The sequence below is a fragment of the Pollachius pollachius genome (genome assembly GCF_949987615.1).
Source record: "Pollachius pollachius genome assembly, chromosome: 15".
In the NCBI taxonomy this organism is placed as follows: domain Eukaryota; kingdom Metazoa; phylum Chordata; class Actinopteri; order Gadiformes; family Gadidae; genus Pollachius; species Pollachius pollachius.
Genome location: NC_136948.1, coordinates 2,096,811 through 2,120,161, shown reverse-complemented (window position 1 = coordinate 2,120,161; position 23,351 = coordinate 2,096,811). Strand labels below are relative to the sequence as shown.

Sequence of the window (23,351 nt, the reverse complement as noted above, 5' to 3'; positions counted from 1 at the left end):
GAAGGCCATTTTAAAGTTTGATTGAGGTCTCGTGCTTCCATGAGTCGAGTTTCTGCCTTTAATAGGTCCATGGTTTCTGCTGAGTCAGACTGGGGCGTGTTCCAATATTAACAGAATTTCTTCAATGCAATCATTTCAATGCAAACAGGTATCCAAATCAATAAGCCAATACTATAGGTCATACATACATTATTTTCAATCAACTGTTTGAGGAATAGAAGACATAATATTTTGATTAAAATATTAAATCAAAAATCCTTCAAAAAGGGGAAAAACCCAACCAATAAAACCATGAAGGGTTCAATTAAAATACGACTTTGCCAAGGCATCAGACAAAACACCCATATCCACAAGGAAACACAAATTTAAAACAGTTCAACTCAAATTACATCTAGAACTAACATTATTAAACATATCAAGTCGGCTTCGTGGATAATAAACTACTCACAGCTGCTCCAGATCTTGTGGTCCGTTTTACTTCAAAAAGTGTTCGTGACCTCGCGGTTCACCTGGAGAACAGAAGAACAGATCCATCACCGGTCAGTCATAACCGGTAACCGGAACATTCACACCACGCTATGATTAAACTTTTTAACCATTATTAAGATGACCGTATATTGAGACCTTAGACTGATAAACGTTTGGGGAGACGAACCGTTCAAGTTTAACGAGACGCAGCAACAGATAGTTTGATCAACGCAAACAGAGCGCGAGCTGCGACAGGTGACCTCATTACCGCGAGACGAACAGGGGCGGGTTCAGGGTCCCTTAGAGGAGGCAACGGAGGCAACGCCAGGCCCCCGGGAGCAGTGCATACTTCCGCAATCCACCAGTGCTCAGCGGTCAAGCCTGGTATTGCCGCTGTTTAGCGGGCTGTGGACGGGTCCCTCAATTCATGGAGGTCCGGAAGTAGATATCGCCGTTCACTCCAATACAAATGGGGAACAGGAATGTGTCCCCACAAAAAAATGTCTGGATGTCAATCAAAGGCTCATAATTATCTTTATACCATGTACTAATAAAATGTAACTTTCCTCTTTTCAAACGCGTTTAATTAGCTGTTTTCTTTATTTATTTGGGGTGGGCAGCCGAAAGGAGTCTTAGTAAAACAAATGTTTCTTTAATAGGTCCATGTTTCGGCCCGGCATCCGAGATAAATTGACTAATAAATAATAATTGTTGCCCAGATGGCAGGAGGAGTGCTATTTAAACATCATATATAGAGAATCATCAGGGGGGGTTAGTAACTTATACTTCCATCGTCGGTAAACAATGCTACCGTGCTCGCTCAGACCATTAGACCTATCGCTTATGATGCTACAATGCTAACAATGCTAGAAAACGAGAATATTTCTACATCTGGCACGTCATGCACTCTTTGTCTTTAAAAGGTCCGTGCATGCACTAGGGCGTGGCGTCAGACCTCCATGATGCGGAAGCAAATCTCTCCTTGATGTTGCCCTGCGCCATTGAGCAGTTTTCGTAGGAATGAATGGGCGGCCATGTTTTAGTCCACTGTCCTTTCTTCAAGGGGTCCATGGGCAACGCCTCCTCGTGATTCTCAAAAACAAAAATATATATATATAGATATTATTAAAAAATATTTATTTTTCAAAATCAGCTATGTGCTATGTGTGTTTATTACTGAATAATTTCATGAAAATTTTGAAAAAAGTGGCTCCAGCTGTTAGCTTCCACCAAATCAGGTCAGAACGGCATGCAGCACGGGACGGATGAAAGCACGACTCATACGGCTGAGGGAATGCAGCCTCAATGAAGAATGGGAAACCATCTGTCCCTGGGTCAAACCAGTGCAAGGCGAGAATGGTAAAGTTTTGGGTGAAGTTTGCTTGAGTCATTATTCCATTTCACACGGAGGTGAATAGACGTGAAACGACACAGACAATGTGGGACGCACAAAAAACGTTATCATTTTATGTAGGCCTGAGCTGGGCGAGTTTTGTTTTGTTTAGATAATCAGCCTATGTAGTCCATGTAGCATATCCAGTGCATGTTCTAGTTGAATATGTGGTTCAGTATATTGTTCTACAAGAGCAAACACTTTAATGTGGTGTTTCTTGAGTTGTGCTGGGGTTAGGTTGTTGCTCTCTGTTGTTGGAGAAAAGGCGCATTAATGTACAATACTTGAAATAACAATTGTAGCCTTGACTGTCTGTTCTGTTTGATTGTATACAGTCAGGTGTGTTAACGTGAGGCAAGTGAGAGAACTTGGGAAAGTACCATTTAAATAAGATATATTTGCTAAGTTTTTATTTGCATGCTGTTATGTGCTACTGAATCAATCAGATGGCAAAGCATAAGATTATAAGCAAAGGGGAAGAAATGTTTATTTATTTTTTTAAGTTATTTTAGACTACCTCGATGCATTGGTATCCCACATTGTCCAACACAAACATAGTCTTTGTCCCGCATCTGGTGAATTGGGATATGGTCACCCTTATGTGAAGGTGCTAATGTATACGCCCACTGAGGTCTCTCCACCAAACCAAACACACCAACGCACCGCCAGGGGGCAGCAGCGCACCGCCAGGGGGCAGCACCGCACCGCCAGGGGGCAGCAGCGCACCGCCAGGGGGCAGCAGCGCGCCGCTGGGGAGCAAGTTGTTGTCTAAAGTCCGTTCATTCCAGTAAGGTTGAGTAGGGCGAAACCGCATTAAAGGGAATTGACAACTTCGGTGTTGTGCGTTTTATAAAAAAATAATAATCATGGAACAAGAGTGATATCAAGAGGAGGAACAAGTGATATCATTTTCCAAACATATATATTATGCGGCCCGTTATTTTGAGATTTAAAGAATTTCAAACCTCAGTGGAATGAAGAAAATACAATAAAATTATAGGCCTTATCGATAATAATAATAATGATAGCAATAATAACCTGATTTTATGAATGAATGATTAAGAATAAAAAAAAAGTATTATTTTAGCAGACCAAGTAAGGCCTACTAAATTATTATTATTAGGCCAAATAGAATGATGAAGGTACTAATTATTATTGGTAGTAGCATAAGCATTTTATTATTAAGATATATAATTGTAATATAATTATTATAATTTTAATTATGATGAAAAATAAAAAAATATGATTATTTGATGAATACAAAGGAACTATACAGGTTAACAGGTGGACATGAATGATAGATTTATCAACATAAAACAACCTTTTTATTTGTAATAATTAGTAATGGTAGTTGAGACGCTAATTGCGTTGTGTTTTCTGCCATCTTGACATACTGAGTCTATGTTTCCTGAGGGGGGGAGAGGTTTCCCCTAAAAGCAGCTTTATACACGCGTGGCCTCAAGCAGAGAAGTTGTTCTCATGAGACGAGCACATGAATACATATAAACTATATGTATACTTCACTCGTCCTGTTCAGAACATTTTGAATAGAAAGTGAACGCCTGGTTACATCATCAGGCTGATGAAACACACACTGTAAGACATTTCAGGTCAGTTCAACTTGCAAATGAAGGTTCACCTGCTGCCTTAAAACTGCAAGTTAACTCAATTTAAGATTACCTTTGTTTCAACTCTGAAAATAAAGTTCAAAAGGTTGATTATACTACACTGTTCTAGTTGTCACAATGTTGTTTTTTAAGTTGTCAAAGTTGACTTAACTTTTAATCACTTGTAATCATAACTTGATACCATTAGTTGAAACAAAATATAATTATACATCATTGATACATGAAAACTTTTAATCACATCTTGTTTAAACTTGATACTGTGAGTTAAAACAACATTTTTTTAAACATTAGCAATACAATAACATTCTTTAGCTAGTAAAACAAACAGATATTTCATTATTATTGTAACTCACAGTTCTGAGTTAAACTAACTTAGCCGTATTTATACGACTCCTCATTTAAAGTTAAGAGGATTACAATTCTAAATTTGTTTCAACTTGCATGGTAAATGACAGAGCTTCACACTGAATTCTTGCAGTTGTCCAAGAACATTTATTTTATAAATACATTTATATAAACTTTAACAGAAGTTAAAGGTTTTAACATGCCATACCCAATGTATGTCTCTGTAATGTACAGAGGGTGGACTTGCAGACAGACATGACAGTCAGACAGAGGGTGGACTTGCACAGACAGACAGACAGAGGGTGGGTGGACTGACAGCGAGTGGACTCGTAGAAAGAAAGTAGGTGAGGTGGGGTTGAACAATGACGTATGTGAGATAGTAAACAGATAATCATAAAATCTCGACATGAATATGAACAATGTGGAACATTGATACATCTTAAACATGTCTTTGCATCAAAACAGGCCTCACTGAGGTTGACAACCGAGAGTGCTGAGGAAAGGGGGACAGATGGGCAGGTGTCATAAGAGGCAAAAAGTGAGATAACCGGTCCATATCGTCATATGAACAAAAACAATGGTGTACATTATAAATACTTACTTACATTTCACTTAATTTAACTGTTAATTGAACACAATTTTAAAACTGTGAATGAGAGAATAAGTATGGCGAAGTTGTAGAGGAAAAATGTGGTATACGCAGAGCTTTACAAAACATCAACATCCACGTCTAAAAGATTCTTTAACCACAATTCGAAACAAAAGTTTGTTTTCATTATACATTTCATACATTTCATTATTCATTATTTTTCAACAATTTCAGATTTTTCAACTTCACAAGTGACACATCTGTCACGCATACCTGACTTGTGCTGAACAAACTAAGCCGATGAAAACCTGTATGCTAGTGTAAAGAACAAGGCAAGCTTCCCAGATAACTGCTGCCTCCTAGTAGTTGCTTGACAAGTGCATTTCTTTGTTTACATGCGATATCTAAGCATTTTATTTCTGAGTCCATGGATTCTGGCTGAACATTGGTCCGGTTTAATGTTCATGACAACCCTCTGAAGGAACTCAAAAGAATACTTCATATTACGTGGGTACTCAAGGTTTAGGCAGTAGATTACACCCAGTAACATGGCAAAGCCTGTGGACACATCTCGGACGTCATGTAGGATTATCTTCTCCTCTATTACCAGAGCCACGTTGAAAACATCCAATGGAAATGCATCATGCAGAGGGCCTTCGTGTCCAATCAACAGTCCAACTTGCATCCCGCTCATTAGCACGTCAAGGGTTTCACCATGAGCCTGAAAACATAAAGACAAAAACACACATCTTAACTGACTTAAACATCACTGCTAGGCTAATAGAGAAAGGCTACAAATGTCTTTGACATTAATTGAGTGAGTGTTGTCATTGCCTTTCTGAATGTTCATTGTTAAGCCCAAATAATAAAACAAACCAACAGTAATTTTGGCCACTAGGAGGAGCTAAACTGAGAGAAAATGTACTGAATGTTAGCCTGGCGATGTCATACTCATAATTCTAGTCAGAATATGAGTCTGAGACCGAACCATTGGGCTGTGATTATAGGGCGGAACCAGGAAGGAAAATGCCTCTTCGCTCAATTGGATAGACCTAAAACCAATCAGAGCAACGTAGTATGTGACGTATGTTGTGCGAAGCACAGCTATTCTCAAACTAACTCAACTGAGCGCACGTTCGAAGTAGAAAAAGAAGATGGACATAAACGATTTATGCCTGTTTTGTAAAAAGAATTTAAGGATACACGGACAAATTGGCAACACGGTCAGCATTTTTGGGAAAAAAAGTAAAAGCGCTGAGCGCTCTTTGGTGACGTGGTTGATTACGTTAATGTGTATCATCTGTCCATCAACGTATAAAGCCCGCCCTTACAATTTGATTGGTCAGACCACTTTTTGATCTGACCTAATACCTCCCAACGAGCTCAATTCCAGACTGAATCTCCAGACCAAATATTTTGTGGGCGGAGTTCAGGCTGGTATCCAGGCTAACTGAATGTGCTCCATTTCTCAAAAATGTAGTATATTCTGATTTTAAGTATGAATAACAACTCAATGTTATATACATTGCATTTGAAATGAAAGAATGATTATAATAGACTATGCATCACACAGCTACATGCACATGGACAGAAACTCCGGGACACACCTCTTAACTAGCATATAACATGTGGTCCAAGAAAATAAATCTAGGATGCAGCCCACTACTTTATCATCCCAGCAAACCCTTCTCTGATATACTATACTACATACTAAGCTATTTTAAAAAGTAGCCTAATGTGATATGTTAACATTACATTATTTAAAAACAATATAAGTCTGTATATTTTATTACATATTGGTTAAGTTACTACATTTTAGGTTTCATTACATTTTCAATTTAAATTAAGGGCACATTTCATTAATTTTTCACTCATTTACTATTTTATTTGTAAAAAATTACCCCTTACGACTTATGAAAATAAAAAATGTTAAAACAAAACAATGTCATATAAAATGTGTAAATACGGTGTCTTACATCACACATCCTGATTAGGTCAGAGGAATCTTCTGCAAGGTAGCATGGAAGACCAAGTAGGACAGCTGCTCTTTTGTTTTGGTTCGTGTCCTACAAGAACAAGACAAGAGTTTGTGAATAAGATACCCAAGCCAGAATACTAATTTTAGTACATTAACAAGAAATGATTTCTGTGCAGTACATACCTCCTTTTGAAGACAACTGAGAATACTGCTCAGGCGCACCCTCCTGCCTGATGCAGCAGCTTCTCCGTACATTTGTAGAACACCTGGCACCAAGGCATCAAGTCCATCCAGGAATGACTCCAGCAGGTCTTTGGTGACGATTCTACTGAACTCAGCACTGAGCTGAAACCAATAATAAAACAGCAGAGAAAAGGGCAATGAGTGAGGGAAAAATAAGAGCAGCATAAAGCTCTAAGGGACACACAAAAAACACAAATATGATTGAAACATATAGTGCATAGTTTGACTACCTAAAACAACAAAATATAGGATTTCTATGCTGTACTCAGTTGGCAAAGAATTACCTGTCTCTCACTAAACAATGCAGGCCACCTGTCCTTGACTGCAGAAATGAGTGGCTCGTCACCAATGATCTCTTGTCTTCGCTGGGAGAATGTTGCAGTCATCAATTCATCGAGCAGGTGCAAATCTGGCTCTCTCTTCTGCACTTCCAAAAGCATGGTCTCACGATCCTTATCTGATTTAACAGTACTTTGTCCATCAGGTGGCTCTGGTAAGTAGTTGATCTCTCCCTTTTTTGCCTTCTTGACTGGCTTGGTGTTTCCCTTTCTTTTTCTTTTATTTACAAGAACTTCAGGGCATCCAGCTGCCATCATCCTCTGACGGTAATTGCCCATCTTGAATATCAGGCTGAATCTCCAGCAGTACCATCCTTTACCTGAACCCGGCTCCCTGAGACAAGGATGCTTTGCAACAAGAGCTTTGGCTACGCTTTCTAAATTGTCTTTACTTGGATAGCAAGTGATTCTGGTTATGCTATCAGCCAGTCTGTCCAGTATTTCACTCTTCACACTCTTTGAGATGACCATCACAGCTCCATCCTTGGCATAGGCATCATTTGCTACCCTCAGCTGAAACTCAACGTCATGGGAGAAATCTGAAATAACAAAGTGATCAGGCCATTCTGAAGAATCACCACTACGAGGGGGCTCGGGGCTTGCACTATTCTGGGAACTGGGGCTTGCACTATTCTGGGAACTAAGGCTTGCAGTATCTAATGTCGAGTCAGAAACTGGTTCAGAAAACGTGAACAGAACTTTCAGTGTGGCTCGTTCAGTTGGTAGGTCCTTGATGTCTGTCAAATTGCAGAGCTCATTCCCAAAGTCTGGATCTTCAAACTGTAAAAGGAACTTCCCACGGAGGCCCAGAGTGTTGCCCAGAACTACACATAACTAATCAACTGATGGGGGAACCTCCTGTAGGGTGACACGTCTTATTTCCTGAGGTGAGACGATGACTCTGAGAAGCATCATTGATGAGATACCAAGAACTGAAACACAGTGAACAAACAAGAAAACGCTTCATTAAACAGTAAATAACATAAATCTAAAAGAAGCTGTGAATGGAGTTAAAACAGCAGAGAGATTACAACAGATAGGGAGGGTGAATTCAGAGATCAGGTAGCCATTTCTACACTACATCGTTATATAGCAAATAGTGTCGTCTAACCTTTTAAGTGCAGTTTATATCCCGTTATGTGGTCCAAAGATTAAGAGTTTGTTTAAATGTATGACAAACCAACCCAATCAAATATTACCTTAATGTAACATGAATGTCCTTGGAGTGACGAGCAGCTTTTCCTCAACAGGGTATGCAGCAAGGGGAATGTAGTCATTCAGACGGTCCGGATCAATGACCACAATTGTTGCAGGATCTCTTCTGGCGAGCTGGTAACACCTGAGATGCTCTTGGAAGGTCGCTGTGAATAGTTCAGTAATGAATGATATGCAACCATCCACTACACAGATCTCCAATACTCTCCCAAAATCTGGCAGTCCACACGTATGTCCAACTGAGAGTACCATGCCTTTAGAATATTTTGTCCCATTCAAGTAAGCAATGGAGGTGAGTGAAACAGAGTCCAGACCTTCAAACTTATTCCATACAGCCTCTCTGATTGCAGCATCTAGGATGCCCACAGACACAACTGATACTCGTCCAGTCTCAATGCTTGGCTTGAAAATAGTTGGCATCTCCAAGTAATATGACAACATCAGTTGATGTCTTGTGGCCAACGTGTGCAGAATATTTTTGAAATTGCCAGTATTGTGAACCATTCTTTTAAAAAAAGAATGTTTTGCCTCAAATCGTATTGTCCAGAACTCAATTAATGGTCCAAATTTCTGAATCAGAACAGGATAATGTTCAAGATAATGATGTTTAGGGCGTAATTTAGTACCAGGAAATAATTCTAAGAGCAACTGTCTGTGGTCAGAAATTTTGGCTTGTAGGTAGCACAGGGTTTCTGTTGTGAATGAGGGGCTTGATAACACCTCCACTATGTCTTTCAGTTCAAGGATCACAGACCAAGTCTTTTCACTCTCTGGAATATGATGGCCAATCAACAGTGGAAGAAATCTCAGAAGTGCCCAGTTCTCAGAAGTGCCCAGGGAACGATTTCGAACACAGCTTCAGTCTCTTAATAATGTCCTGGGTAGCGTATCGCTACCGTGACGGTAGCCATGCTTCCCGTCACACAAGCTCCATCTGTCTGTGTAAAACATACCGGTAACAGGGGACCGCGGAAAAAAACAGCGCATGCTGCTCATTATTAATTATCGGCATAATATCCATGTTAAAACAACTTTACTAAATGAATTGGAGTAACTAGTCAATATAAAATACAAAGTGAGGAAAGCACGAGCACGAAGTGACAGCAGCCCTAACACGCAGCCTCAACCGTTAGGTGGCTAACTAGCAAACTAGCCAACTCATGTCGGGCTCGAATAAAAACTAATGTTGCAGTCACATTTTCCAGGCTATTAAAAAAGCACAACCTACACATTTAACGTTATTACGTTACTACACATGAGGTTAATGTTAAAAGACTTAATTAGAGATAGATACGAGGCTAAACTCACCTGCTGTTCCTCAGCCTCGTGTAAAGAAATCTACTTCGACACGTTCACCACTCGTCACTTCGGCCCCCGCGTCGTGTTACTCCGCCTCGGTTCTAGGCCGTTGTCAGGCATAGTCTCTTCCCGCGTGTCGAAGTAGTCCTTGATCATTTACTACAAAGTGTCTGTATTTCGATATGATATATGACTTATCTGCGGTGTTTAAATTATTCTGTTCATGCTTCAGCCTTGCCATGAATTAAAGAAGACAATTAAACTCAAAAGTCCAAATATTAATTTTGCAGCTCTCATTGGCCCACTCCCGCCTTTTCCCCCACGCCCCGCCCCCCCATCTGATAACTTTGAAACCCAAGTTCAATCAACACACACTTATCTGATAACATTTTCAAATAGTCAACACAATTAATAACAGTAAGTTCTACTTTTTAAAACTCACGCAGATGAGTTCAAAATCCAAAACTTGTTAGAGCTCTTTGTGTTAAAGAGAGGAAGTAAGTGGACTTAACTAAACGGAGCTGTCCTGTTTTACAGTGCATGCTCTCTCTCCCTCTCTCTCTCTCGCTCTCACTCTCTCTCCCCCCCTCTCTCTCTCTCGCTCTCGCTCTCTCTCCCTCTCTCTCTCTCTCTCTCTCTCTCTCTCTCTCCCCCTCTCTCTTTCTCCCCCCCCTCTCTCTCTATCTTAGCTCCCCTCAGCCTTATAGACAGACAGGTTAGAGACAGACAGACAAGTTATGAGACAGACAGACAGGTTATGAGACGGACAGACAGGTTAGGAGACAGACAGACAGGTTAAGAGACTGAGAGACAGGTTAAGAGACTGACAGACAGGTTAAGAGACAGACAGACAGTTTAAGAGTCAGACAGACAGCGCTCCTCTTGTGATCCTCATCGTCCGTCCTCTGATATGGCCGATATGAAAGAATATCAAAGTATTCGTTATTCTGAATCATCATCTAACGTATCAATGTGCTCGTCTGGACGCTCTCTACCTTTGTGTCAGAGGGTGTGTGTGTGTGTGTTTGTGTGTGTGTGTGTGTGTGTGTGTGTTTGTGTGTGTGTGTGTGTGTGTCAGACACCGTCCCGCACGGGCCTTCCACATATTATTGATGACCTGAAGACCACTGTGAAGACTATAGACATCAGGGGGCTAACTTGTCTGTCTGAACCGTGTGTGTGTGTGTGTATGTGTGTGCGTGAAGAAAGGAGTAAAAGGCGGGAATAGATTGAGAGAAGTTTTATTATGAATATGGCACCTGATTGGTCAGAGCCGCGGTAGAGACAACCCCCTACGCTGCTCTGAGCCAATGAAAACCCAGGAAACGTAGAAACAAACCCTGTAGTAAAATGAAGTATGTACAGTTTGTGATTTGCAGCATTGTTCTCAAATAAACCAAGAGATGCATTGAATAATAATTAGTATCATTACTATTAACAATAATAGGAATATTATCAATAATAATAACGTTTTTATTATTTGATTAATATAAAGATAAAGTATTAAATGATAAAGAAAACGAAAACAACCAAACGCCAGGCACTCAGTTAACTTCAGTTAGTCATGTTTTCCCGGAGAGGAAATCAAATTAAATAAAAGTAGAAATGTGCCATAGTTTTTCTCTTTTTGAATATTTTAATTTGTTGGTATTTAGAACACTGTTAACATTGATAACAAGACACTCCCTTCCGTCACGTCTCCATAAAACAATCTGTATCATTTTACAATAAAGAATTAAAAACACACACAGACTTCACAGGTAAATGAAGTGATTTTTCATATTTGTAATTCTTAAACACTATGCATTATGCATTTTGACAGCAGCTGGGATCAAGGTTTCAACTTTTAAATCACCAGTTTTAATTTTTAGACACAGACACAGAAGAACATTGAAACAGCGCGTGATTGGCTGTTTAATTTCCGTTACATGTGGGTGTATTTCCTGGTCCTGCCCACCCCACCCCACCCCCCCCCCCTCCACTTCCTGTTTTTCAACCAATAGGGTCCGGCCTTTTCAGTCCTGTCATACCCGACGCATCCTATTCTACACCAGGTAGATAATCTCAGCTCGAGAAACCCAGGGATTAACAGATCAACCACCCAGATCACACTAGTCCCTTGAAACACGATACGTCTGTAGTTACGTTTTTTAGTCGGTTCTGTCGTCGGTTCTGTAGTCGGTTCTGTAGTCGGTTCTGTGGTCGGTTCTGTGGTCTGTTCTGTAGTCGGTTCTGCATTCTGTCCTGTAGTTGGTTCTGTAGTCGGTTCTGTCGTCTGTTCTGTAGTTGGTTCTGTATTCTCGCCTGTAGTTGGTTCTGTAGTCGGTTCTGTCGTCGGTTCTGCGGTCGGTTTTGCAGTCAGTTCTGTAGTCGGTTATGTCGTCGGTTCTAGAGTCGGTTCTGTCGTCGGTGTGGTCGGTTCTGTCGTCGGTAGGCTCCGAGGCGTCGGTGTTCTCGCGTGTTTCCTGATGGACGGAAGCGTCGGGGTGGGAGGACCTTCGTACGAGCGGACGGTAAAAACACGCAAAATGCGACAAAAACGGGAGGATCGCCCCGTGACCCGGTGACCCCGAACGCACGAAACAAACTCAGTAAACATGCAGTTATTTTCCAAAACACCTATAAATATAAAAATAGATTTATAGTGCGAAATATTTTTTTCATTTTCATTTCTTTAGAAATCTTTAAAATCATCTTTGTTTGTCCTGAAATGCTGTTTTGTGATCGTTTCCCCGTGTAAACTACTGCTAGATATTATTGGTCCTGCTGGACTAGTCTGCTAGTTTAAAGAACCAATGAAATACACCCAATGCACACAAAGAGCCCAAGGAATCCTGGGAAGTTTCACAGCTCCTGACTCGCGTTCCCAAAAAGAAAGACTACACCTAAAATGCTACGTTTGGCTTTTCATCTTTTACGTCTAGAATGTAAATAGTGTTAGCTATCGGTTTATTATTCGTCATTACCAAAAACTACAGTTCCCAGAATTCCTTAGTGGCAAAATGGCTCGGTAAACCTTTGAGCTAGATAAGAATGTTTTCATCTCTGAGAGAAGGAGAGAGCGCGAGAAAGAGGACAAGAGGTCGTATCGACTACACAACGGCTAAAAGCAACAGAGAGACGAGAGAAGAGTAAAAAACAGAGTCTACAAAGACGAAGGAAGCAGCAAAAGAGGTGGACTCTACGTTAAAAGGCCACCGACACCAAGTCCACAAACCTCCACTTTACACTAAGACTGCAGCGAGGGAGGAGCAGAGGGGGGGGGAGCACATAGAGACGCAGACAGCAACAGTAGCTCAGTATATTCTGCATATAGTCAACACACAGTTTCCATGGAACACGAACACACGTCACGTTACGGCCCCCCCGGGGGGGGGGGGGGGCGCTGCCTCGGCGGAGCAACTTCATTATTACTTCTTTTCTTTTTTTCTTTACCAAAAAAAGGTTAAAAGTTTGAAAACAAACGATTCACAGTGCTTTGAACACCAAACTTTAAACGTTACCAGTCAACATGTTTTTGGTAGAAGGAAATGTACACAGTGGACGTGGAAGGACTTCCTGTTCTCCACCCGTCATAGAGATATATTTCTAGATCTACACCTAGATCTAGGTTCTTAAATGGTGTCATTGACTGATTGAAAATGCACATGTTTATTACAATCTCCTTATTGATTATTGATATGTGATCATAGAGTCCTTAGAGATGACCAAGGAAGAGCGGATTATCAGGAACATCTGGAGGTGATTCCGGTTCAGGAAAAAGGAGTGAAGAAGGAAGTGAGGAGGAGCAGGAGGAGGAGCACAGGTCAGAGAACAGGAGCCGGTCAAGGTTTTCAACATTCATTTTTCAAGTTAGCGACGCTAGCTAATTAGCCTCAGTCTCACTGAGGATCAAAGTGATCGAGTTAGAAAAAGACGACACAAAAACACAACCCTCCAATCAGCTCTCTCGTGTTGTCACGGCGACCCTCCGGGCCCAATCTGATTCAGCCTGTCAGAGAAGGAGGTGGGGCCTATGGGAACATGGAGACGTGATTGGAGGCTTAACTTTCCTGAAGGGGGGTGGGGGGGGGGGGGGTATGATACATTACTCTAAACCCCCAGAAACTGATCCTGTCCCAAGCTGTGGGCTAACATGAGGAGAAGGAGAGAGGAGAGAGGGGAGAGGAGAGAGGAGAGAGGAGGAGGGAGAGGAGAGAGGGTAGGAGAGGAGAGAGGAGAAAGGAGAGGAGAGGGGAGGAGAGAGGAGACAGCAGAGAGAAGTGAGGAGAGGAGGGAGGAGAGAGAGGAGAGGAGGGAGGAGAGAGGAGAGGAGAGGTGGTGTTAATAGTGGAGCAGGAGAATAAAGGAGACTATAGGAGGAGACAAGAGGAGCAGAGATGAGGAGGAGGAGAGAGGAGGAGACAGGAGGAGGAGGAGAACAGAGGGATGGAGGGCGACAGCTGAGCGAGGATCTTCTAACATTCTATCACAGCCGGAGCCCGGTGAGCATTGCTTTTCGTCATGTTTGATTTGTAAGTAAAGTCTGAGCTAGAAGATTTATCTTTTATAAAAAAAAGTCAGGTGTACGTGGTGGATAAATAAACCCCCAAGAGGCGTCCTTCCAGACGGGAGTCCTCTCTGTCTCCTGCCCTGTACACAGTGAAGGTCTGCATGAGGTCTGACCCAGACCGGACCCGACCGGACCCGACCGGACTGGAGGTCTCGGTCCACTGGATCAGACCGGATTCTTCAGCTGAAGACGAGCCACAGATTTTGTCATCTTTTTCGTTTGTTTTGAGAGAAAAATCACATTGCTGAAGAAAGTGAGCGAGAGAGACATGAGATAGAGAGAGGGATGTGGTAGAGAGAGAGAGAGTGAGAGAAGGATGTGTTAGAGAGAGAGAGAGATGTGATAGAGAGAGAGAGACATGTAGAAAGAGAGAGTGACATGTGCGTGAGGGAGAGGAGGAGAGAGAGAGAAATTAAGAGTCATAGTCTCCGTTTCAAAGTGCTTGAGTTCATCTCTCCAGAAACAGACCAACACAGAGATGACGTCACCAAGTCTCTTCCCATTGGACACAGTCGTCCCCAAGTCACTTCCCATTGGACACAGTCGTCCCCAGGTCTCTTCCCATTGGACACAGTCGTCCCCAGGTCTCTTCCCATTGGACACAGTCGTCCCCAGGTCTCTTCCCATTGGAGGGGGTGGAGGAGCACAGTGCGGTGGTCTTGGCTAGTCCTCCTTCCTCTCCAGGGCTGTCTGGGAGCTGTGGATCCCGTTGCTGTAGACGGGGAACGGCAGTGCCGAGAACAGCCCCTCCCCGGGGCTGAACACGTTGGTCGCTGTGGGCAACTGGCCGCCGCCCCCGTTGGCGCCCGTGGCGACGGCGTTGGGCGAGGCCCCGGCGAAGGGCCCGGCAGCGGCGGAGGCGGCCGCCACGGAGGCGGCGGCCGTCATGTTGAGCCGGTGCACGTGGTGGTAGAGCAGCTCCATGGGGGTCTTGGGGTCCAGGCCGAAGCCCGACCCGTCCACGAAGGCGGCGTTGGGCAGGAGGCCCCCCGGGGCCCCGCCCAGGCTGACCTCGGCCGGGGCGTAGCGGATGGTGCCAGTGGTGTAGACGCGGGAGGGGGCGGGGCTACTGGCGGTCAGCGAGACCCCCGACACGCGGTGGACCAGCGGGAGCACCAGGTTCCCCTGGAGCCCCCCCGAGTACAGCAAGGAGGAGGAGGAGGAGGAGGAGCTGGTGGGCGTGGCCTGCTGCTTGTCCCGGGGCGAGGAGGAGAGGGGCGGGGACAGGGGGTCGGAGGAGGAGGAGGAGGCGGAGCTAGAGGGAGGGGCTAAGCTGGCGGCGCTGGGGGCGGCGGGAGGGGCGGAGCCGCCGTTGTACGGGGGCTTCCTCCCAGCCCCCCCCTCGGTGCCCATGGGGGTGAGCACGGTGTCGGGGAGGACCCCCTGCAGGGCGGGCCCCGGGGGGGAGGCGTAGGGGTCGGGGGCCGGCTTGGTCATGCTGTAGGGGGGCTCGTTGCGGGAGATCTCGCGGTTGGGGGGGTAGTTCCAGATGCTGCTGTCGTTGTCGAAGTTGATTGGCTCCGACATCTCCGTCTTGATCTTCAGCACGCCGCCGCCGCCCGGGGAGCCCGACGGGGGGGACAGGAGGAAGGCGGAGCCCGCCGCGGGCTCGGCCAATGGCGTGGCGTCGCCCATAGCGACGGGGCTGGGCGTGGCGGAGGAGAGGCGGGGCCTGCGGCCGCGCGTCTCGTCCCACCTCTGCTTTTTCCTCCTCTTCCTCTTCTTCATCAGACGGACCCCCGGCGAGCTCAGCCCCTCCTCCTCTTCCTCCTCCTCCTCCTCCTCCTCCTCCTCCTCTTCCTCAGACGAGGAGGACTGGGTGGGAAGGCGCTGGTCTCCCTCCCCGTAGTGCTCCACCTTGATATGGAGCCCCCCCCCGGCTAAGAGGCTGCCCATCACCTCCAGACCCCCCAGCCGCGCTCCTCCTCCTCCTCCTCCTCCTCCTCCTCCTCCTCCTCCCCCCTGGTCCTCCTGCTCCATCTCCAGCTCCCCGTCCGAGGCGTCCAGGCTGTCGTCGCTCTCCTGGCTCTCCGCGTTGCTGGAGCTGTCGCCGTCTTCCTGACGCCTCACTTCCTGTGCCACGGGGGGCTGTGATTGGCCGGTCTGCTGCAGGCGTTTGCTGTCGGCTCCGGCCTCCTCGGTGCGTTCTGGTTGGCTGGCCGGCTTCCCACCTGACCTGGGGTGGTCGTTGTCTGAGGAGCACAGGTTTTACCACACACATGTTGAGTGTGTGTGTGTGTGTGTGGTGTGTATGTGTTTGGTGTATGTTCGTTGAGTGTGTGTGGTGTGTGTGCGGTGTGTCTTTGGTATGTGTGTGTGTGTGTCTGGTGTGTGTATTTATGTGTGCTTGGTGTGTGTGGTGTGTTTGTGTGCTTAGTGTGTGTGTGAAATGTGTATGTGTGTGCGTTTTGATGTGTGTGGTTAGTGTGTGTATGTGTGTGTGTGGTTGGTGTGTGTGTGTGTGTGTGGTGTGTGTCATATATGTATGTGTGTGTGTTTGGTGTGTGTGTGTCTGTGTGTGTTTGGCTTTGTTGTGTATGTGTGTTTGGTGTGTATGTGTGTGTCGTTGGTGTGTGTGGGTGTGTGGTGTGTGTGTGTGTGTGTGCTTTTGGTGCCAGTGTGGTGTGTGTGTGTGTGTGTGTGGTGTGTGTTGGGAGTGTTGTGTGGAGCCATCCTCACCAGAGACGTCCTTGGACTCAGAGTCCGAGTCGGAGCTCTCTGATGACTCTGAGGCCTTCTGTGGGAGGTCTGGGAGCTGGGCCACGTCCATCGGGGTGTCCTTATACTCCCTGTTGCTATGGGGACGCAAAGGCAGAGGCAGAATGGTATCAAGTTCAAGTTACTTTATTTCGTACCCAGAGGTCGATTTTTGTTTGCAGGATAGATGTGACCTCTGACCTCAGGACATAATTGACCCAGATGATGTTCTTGTCGCTGGCGTTCTTGTTATTGATGGCGATGGTCGCGCTGGACTGGATCCAGATGTAGCCGCTGTTCCTCTGGATCCAGCGGTAGTACTTAGTCACACACTGTCCCTTGTTCAGCACTAGTGGGGACACAAACAGTAGTATTTAGTGGGGACATAAACATAGCAGGGCTTAGGGGGGACATCAACATAGTACCTTTACACTTTTTTATATTTAGGGCACTAAGCAGACACTTTTATCCAAAGCGACTTACAATAAGTCCATTTGTCAGAAGAAAGAGAAACAACAATATGTTGCTGTCGTTACAGTAAAGATATTCATAGAAACAAGTGCCAATTCCCCATACACAACAAAGATAGCTAGGATAAGACACTACACCATGCTAAGTACTATTGTTAGGTACCAGGAGGTACAACATACAATAAGTGCGTAGATTAAGTCCCAAGACGTACAACATACAATAAGTGCGTTCATTAAGTGCCAGGCCGTACAAGATACAATAAGTGCGTACATTAAGCGCCAGGATGTACAACATACAATAAGTGCGTACATTAAGCGCCAGGATGTACAACATACAATAAGTGCATAAGAAGGATGGTTTAAGGGGAGTAAGGGAGGAGACAGTGGGAATAGGGGACAACAGTACTCAGTCACACACTGTCTTTTGCTCAGCACTATTGGGGACATAAACATAGCCAGACTTATTGGGGACATATACAAAGTAGTATTTTATGAATAGTATTATACATTGCATAATATAAAATACAGAGTGGTATTATACTATACACATATTATTTAGTCACACACCGACCCATAATAATCACTAACAGGGACCCAGCCATAGTGCCCACAGACAGGATGGAGAGCGAGATGGAGATGGAAAGACAGGAAGTAGATCAGATGTCATGTGACAGCTGTTGCCGCGGTCGTTAAACACACACACATGTTGCAAGCGCGTGTGTCGTGGGCGTGGCTTCTGAATATATTAAAATTGAATTGAATTTAATGACACCCGATTCAATTTAATATTACTTAATAGAATTGAATGAACTACAAATAAATATAATATATATTAAGAGTAAAAAATAAATAAAGAGAATAGAATTAAATATATTAAATAGATATGGGGGACAGCTTTATCAATTAATGTTAATGTTTTTATTTGGCCTCATTATTAATATTGTATTGCAAATAATTAGGATAATAACATTTCTACGTTATTATTATATCTGTTAAGGAGCTTCAATGGTACTTTGTACTACATGCTATTGGTATTTAAAGGACTATTAGGTAGAAAGAATGCATGCAAAATACTGCAGGTATTAACCATAGTGTAGATATTTAAAATATTGTATGAATCTAAACTAATATATGTGTATGTATGTGTTCAAAGGGACAAAGTATGAAAGTGTAATTGAAAAAAAACTTCAGCTTTAGTTTACTATACACCTGCCATGTGTCATGTACTGAAATTATTCAAGGCCCCTGTTATTGAATCATCTATATAAATAACGTAATCATGAAAATATCGTTCATCATTCAAATATCTTAATGATTAAAATAGCATTTTCAAATATCCTATATTATTAAATCAACTTAGATGGTTAAAATACCATTATGGAAATAACCAATATCTTTCAAATATAAAAGATCATAGATCATTAATGTCCTAGATTATAAAACGATCGTCATTAATACAGTTATGCATGGATTAATTATTAGTTAATTCCCTGCTGCATTGTTTCAACCAGCGATGGCAACAAGATGAATAGTGTTTATTGCTTGAAAAATGCTCTATAATTTCATCATTAATTAAACGAAAATACATGTGCTCATTTTGCTCAAATATAAATTCGTAACAGTTGAAGAGTTACAAGAAATAAGGGTGATAACAAATGAAACTATCACGGACGGTATATTATCGACATAAAAGCCCGAAAAAGGCTTTGGTGTTGTGCTTATCCTCGGCCTTTAGGGGGTGCTGTGACACCGTGTCTCGGCTTGCGGTGGGGGGGCACTCTGTCGTGGACAAAGTGCTGCGATAAATCCCGGCTAAATGAACCACTAAATGGTTATCTCAACCAGTACGCACTGACATTAATCAGAGGCCACTCACACACAGAAGGACAGTGCATTCATACTCCTTCCCTTCATTTAATTATGGATACAAACAGGCTTTCCATCGCAGAGGAGAGAGGGAGAGAGATAGACGGAGACAGTGAGGGGGGGGGGGGGGGGGGGGGGAGAGAGAGAGAGAGAGAGATCGAGTGAGAGAGAGAGGGGGTTGGTGATTAAGAACTATTAGCAGCTAATAGCATTGTTTAAAATGGTCTCCCCTGGGCTCAGTAAGGACTGGTCTTAGATCAGAGAGAGAAAGAGAGAGAGAGAGAGAGAAAATGGGGGGGGGGGGGGGGGGGGGGAGAGAAAAGAGACAAAAGGGACAAAGAGAGAGACTGACAGAGGGGGAGAGATACAGGACAGAGAGAGAGGGGTGGGGGAAAGAGAGACAGGAACGAGAGAGAGACAGAGAGAGGGAGAGAGAGTATAACTAGTGTGTTAAGGCAGAGATGTAGAGATCACATCACCTTGAATGTGTCCTTCCTTTGTTTGTACAGCAGAGTAAATAACGACACACACACACATATGCACTCACGCACACACATGCTTACGCTCGCACACGGCTGGGTATGCAAATGAGCCAGGCGGTCTCCGGAGTTTAATCGAGTGGAGGAGGACCTCAGTGGGGACACGTGAATCCTTACTGCTGTCACGCGGTCAGACCTGTCCGTTGTCCAGCAGATGCTTTCATGTCTGGTGGTTTAGTGCTCAGAGACATTAAAGAGAACCTCTCTCCTGGGCCCCACAACCCCCCACCCCCGGGCTGGTACGACGCACCACCGTAACGTCAACGCACCACCGTAACGTCAACGCACCATCGTTACGTCAACACCCCCCGTAACCTCAACACATAACGTCAACACAATACGGTAACATCAACACACCACCGTAACGTCAACACATAACGTCAAAACACTACTGTAACGTCAACACACCACCGTAACGTCAACACACCCCCCCGTAACGTCAACGCACCATCGTTACGTCAACACCCCCCGTAACCTCAACACATAACGTCAACACAATACGGTAACATCAACACACCACCGTAACGTCAACACATAACGTCAAAACACTACTGTAACGTCAACACACCACCGTAACGTCAACGCACCACCGTAACGTCAACGCACCATCGTTACGTCAACACCCCCCGTAACCTCAACACATAACGTCAACACACTACTGTAACGTCAACACACCACCGTAACGTCAACACACACCCCCCCGTAACGTCAACACACCACGTAACGTCAACACCCCCCATAACGTCACACCACCGTAACGTCAACACATAACGTCAAAAAACTACTGTAACGTCAAAGCACCATCGTTACGTCAACACCCCCCGTAACGTCAACACATAACGTCAACACAATACGGTAACATCAACACACCACCGTAACGTCAACACACCCCCCCCCCCCCCCTATATATAAGATGTCTATGTTTGCATATGCTTTAATCATACCGTGTCCATTAATCCCTGATACATGGACACCTACTAAGTAATTCCAGTCAAATTGTCTGTTCAGCCTTCAAAACGAGAGCTGGTACATTGTGGAAAATGCATTAAACTGTAATCAGACATCGCGGTTATATGCTATAGACCCTAGAGTATCTGTGGTATAAAGGCTGCGAAGAATATCGAATTATAAATATGTACAATGTATCCTTTAAATACGTCCATGGAACAGATGGCCAGTGTGAATAATAGATACGTGTGGACCGCTGAAGAGGTAAAACCTTTCCTTGCTCTCATCGAAGAAAAAAACATTACAGCTATTTTAGATGGAAAACAACGCAGTTCCACCATATATCAGGACCTAAGAGAGGATGTTATCAAAAGGATACTTTTGATAAATTTTCAACTTTTTGACGTATCCTGATTGGATGACGGATCCGCAGCGACGGATCCGTCATCCAATCAGGTCACGTATGCAAATGTAAGCACTGTGACACTACTCGGGCTCTGACGACCCTGGAAAGCCCATCCGTACGTCAGCCACGCCTTCCCACGTCCTTTGACGGACGCTGCACGAGGGCACGAGGCGTAACGTTCTAGTTCTAGCCGAACCTCTGGGAGATACGGCGTAGAGCCCGGGCCGAGACTGACGACTGAAGGTGGGCGGAGTTATGCCGTGCTTCCTTTTTGGCTACGGAGACCTTCTACGGAAGAGAAACCAATACAACGGGTGGCCCGATGAATGAAGCTTCCTTCATTCATCAGGTGACCTGATGAATGAAGCTTCCAGATGGGGAGTCTACGACTGCTTACTACTTCCGGTGTGTGTTCGCTGTTATTGCTCAATCACGAAACAGATCCCTGCCCCTGCGATAGGGTTGCTTTAAACAAATATGAGGTGAAAGAAAGAGAAACTCTTTCAGCCCGGATTTTGTGGACAACCTGTTATCTTTTTTAGGTGTCCACAAACTCCGGACTGACCAGCGCCCACTGATTCAAAAGACCAAAGCTTTATTTTCATGTTTCTATTTGCGGACTGTTACTGTAAATGCGCCAAAGAAATTTTGTCCAGAGGGACTTGGCTACGGAGGTTTGGAGGGGTGTGTGTGGGGGGGGGGGGAGAGAGGTTATGGTCCATGGCTCATTGCCACTGGAGGGTGCGGGTTGGTTCAGCAAGCAAAGGCGCGGCACAGGTCGCGGCGAAAACGTTGTTTAATGAAGAAAATGTCGGGCAAAAGTTTGCCGTCCTTCTTGGACGCCCTACATTGTTTCTCTTTGTTTATTGTGTCGTTGTTAGCAGGCTGCACTGTGTGGGTCTGCTATCAGGTCCCGATGCTGACGTAGCTGCCGCGGCTATCGCCATCCGGCTTAAACTCCGCCCCGCCATAAGGGTACTGTCGGCGCTGGAAACGCGAGCCGTAACCGATCTGGGCTATAGCGCACCCTCACTAGGGCGTTAGTGAGCGCTCTCTCCCCCTCTCTCTCCTCTCTCTCTCTCTCTCCCCTCTCTCTCTCCTCTCTCTCTCTCTCCCCTCCTCTCTCTCTCTCACCCTCTCTCTCTCTCTCTCTCTCTCCAACTCCCCTCTCTCTCTCCTCTCTCTCTCTCTCCCCCCTCTCTCTCTCTCTCACCCTCTCTCTCTCTCTCTCTCTCCAACTCCCCTCTCTCTCACCTCTCTCTCTCTCCCTCTCTCTCTCAACCCCCTCTCTCTCTCTCTCTTTTTCTCCCCCCCTCTCTCTCTCCCTCGCTCTCCCCCTCTCTCTCCCCCTCTCTCTCATGGGACTTTGGGTGCATGTGTGAAGGCCTCCCAGACAGTAGAAACCAGCGGCTTCAGGACCTCCAGGAAACCCTGAGACCCTCCTCTGGTGGCTCCCAGCATTAAGTGTACCGCAGCCGAAGTGTACCCCCCGGTGGAAAACGGGCATTAGTCACTGGTCCTTTAAAGTAGCAGGGGGAGGGGCATCTTAACCTCAGTCTAAACCCAAATGAGCCGATCTATTACAATGAGCACATACTCATGAAGCGGGTTTGATTCTTTTACTAAACTAAAATGTGTTTACCCCAGGTGTGTCAATAGAACGTTCCGTGTGTACCGGCAGTATAAATAGCTATACCAATAAATGAAAAACCAAACTGTGATCCAGATGGGTGCTCTTACGTCGAGACTGATCCTCGGCCGTTTGAGAGCCCGTTCCAAACGGCCGGGTAAGGTTTAGTTCTACTGCAGATCTGGACATGGGTTAAGAACCCAGAACCCTATCACCAGTTCCCCCTGCCCGCTGGCCAGCATTGTTGCACCAGAATCATTGTTGCACTAATAATAATTATAATAATAATGTTATCTATAACGCACTTTAAATCAAACAAATGATTTCGAATCAACCGTGGCTTGTACCACTACTACTTCTGCTACTTATTTGTACTTATTTGTACTCGTTGAGCGACCAAGCCCAAGATTTGATTCCTGCGTACAATAAGATAATAAGATGTAATGAAAGTAATTCCGATTCTGATTCAGGTTCTGATGGATTCAGTTCTGCTGTACGTCCTCCTCCAGCTCTATGCAGGTGGGATCCCGGCCCTGGGACGCGGCGCTTTGGAGAGCAATGAGCACGGTCCGGTGGTTTACAGAAACAGCCCTTGGAGTGTCTTGGAGTGAGCGGATGATCAAAGAACGCCAAATTAAAAGCCTTTAGAAGCCAGCTCTACGCTTCAGCTGGAGATCATCAAAAAGAATATCCTAGTAACCAGCGTCCAGTCCACAGTTTAGACTTGAACCCCAACGTGTGTGTGTG

The 23,351-nt window shown here is 44.8% G+C and overlaps 1 protein-coding gene across 1 annotated transcript in view; it reads right to left on the bottom strand.

The window, feature by feature from the left end:
- Window positions 1-14,711: 14,711 nt before the first annotated feature.
- Window positions 14,712-23,351, bottom strand: part of npas3 (neuronal PAS domain protein 3) — a gene marked incomplete at its 3' end in the record, with an annotated part of 48,455 nt that continues 39,815 nt past the window's right edge. Inside the window, exons 9-11 of the mRNA XM_079752208.1 lie at window positions 16,947-17,094; window positions 16,728-16,843; window positions 14,712-16,240 (exon numbers count right to left, since the gene is read on the bottom strand). Coding sequence (XP_079608334.1) covers window positions 14,712-16,240; window positions 16,728-16,843; window positions 16,947-17,094 — 1,793 coding nt within the window. The remainder of the gene's footprint in view (window positions 16,241-16,727; window positions 16,844-16,946; window positions 17,095-23,351) is intronic.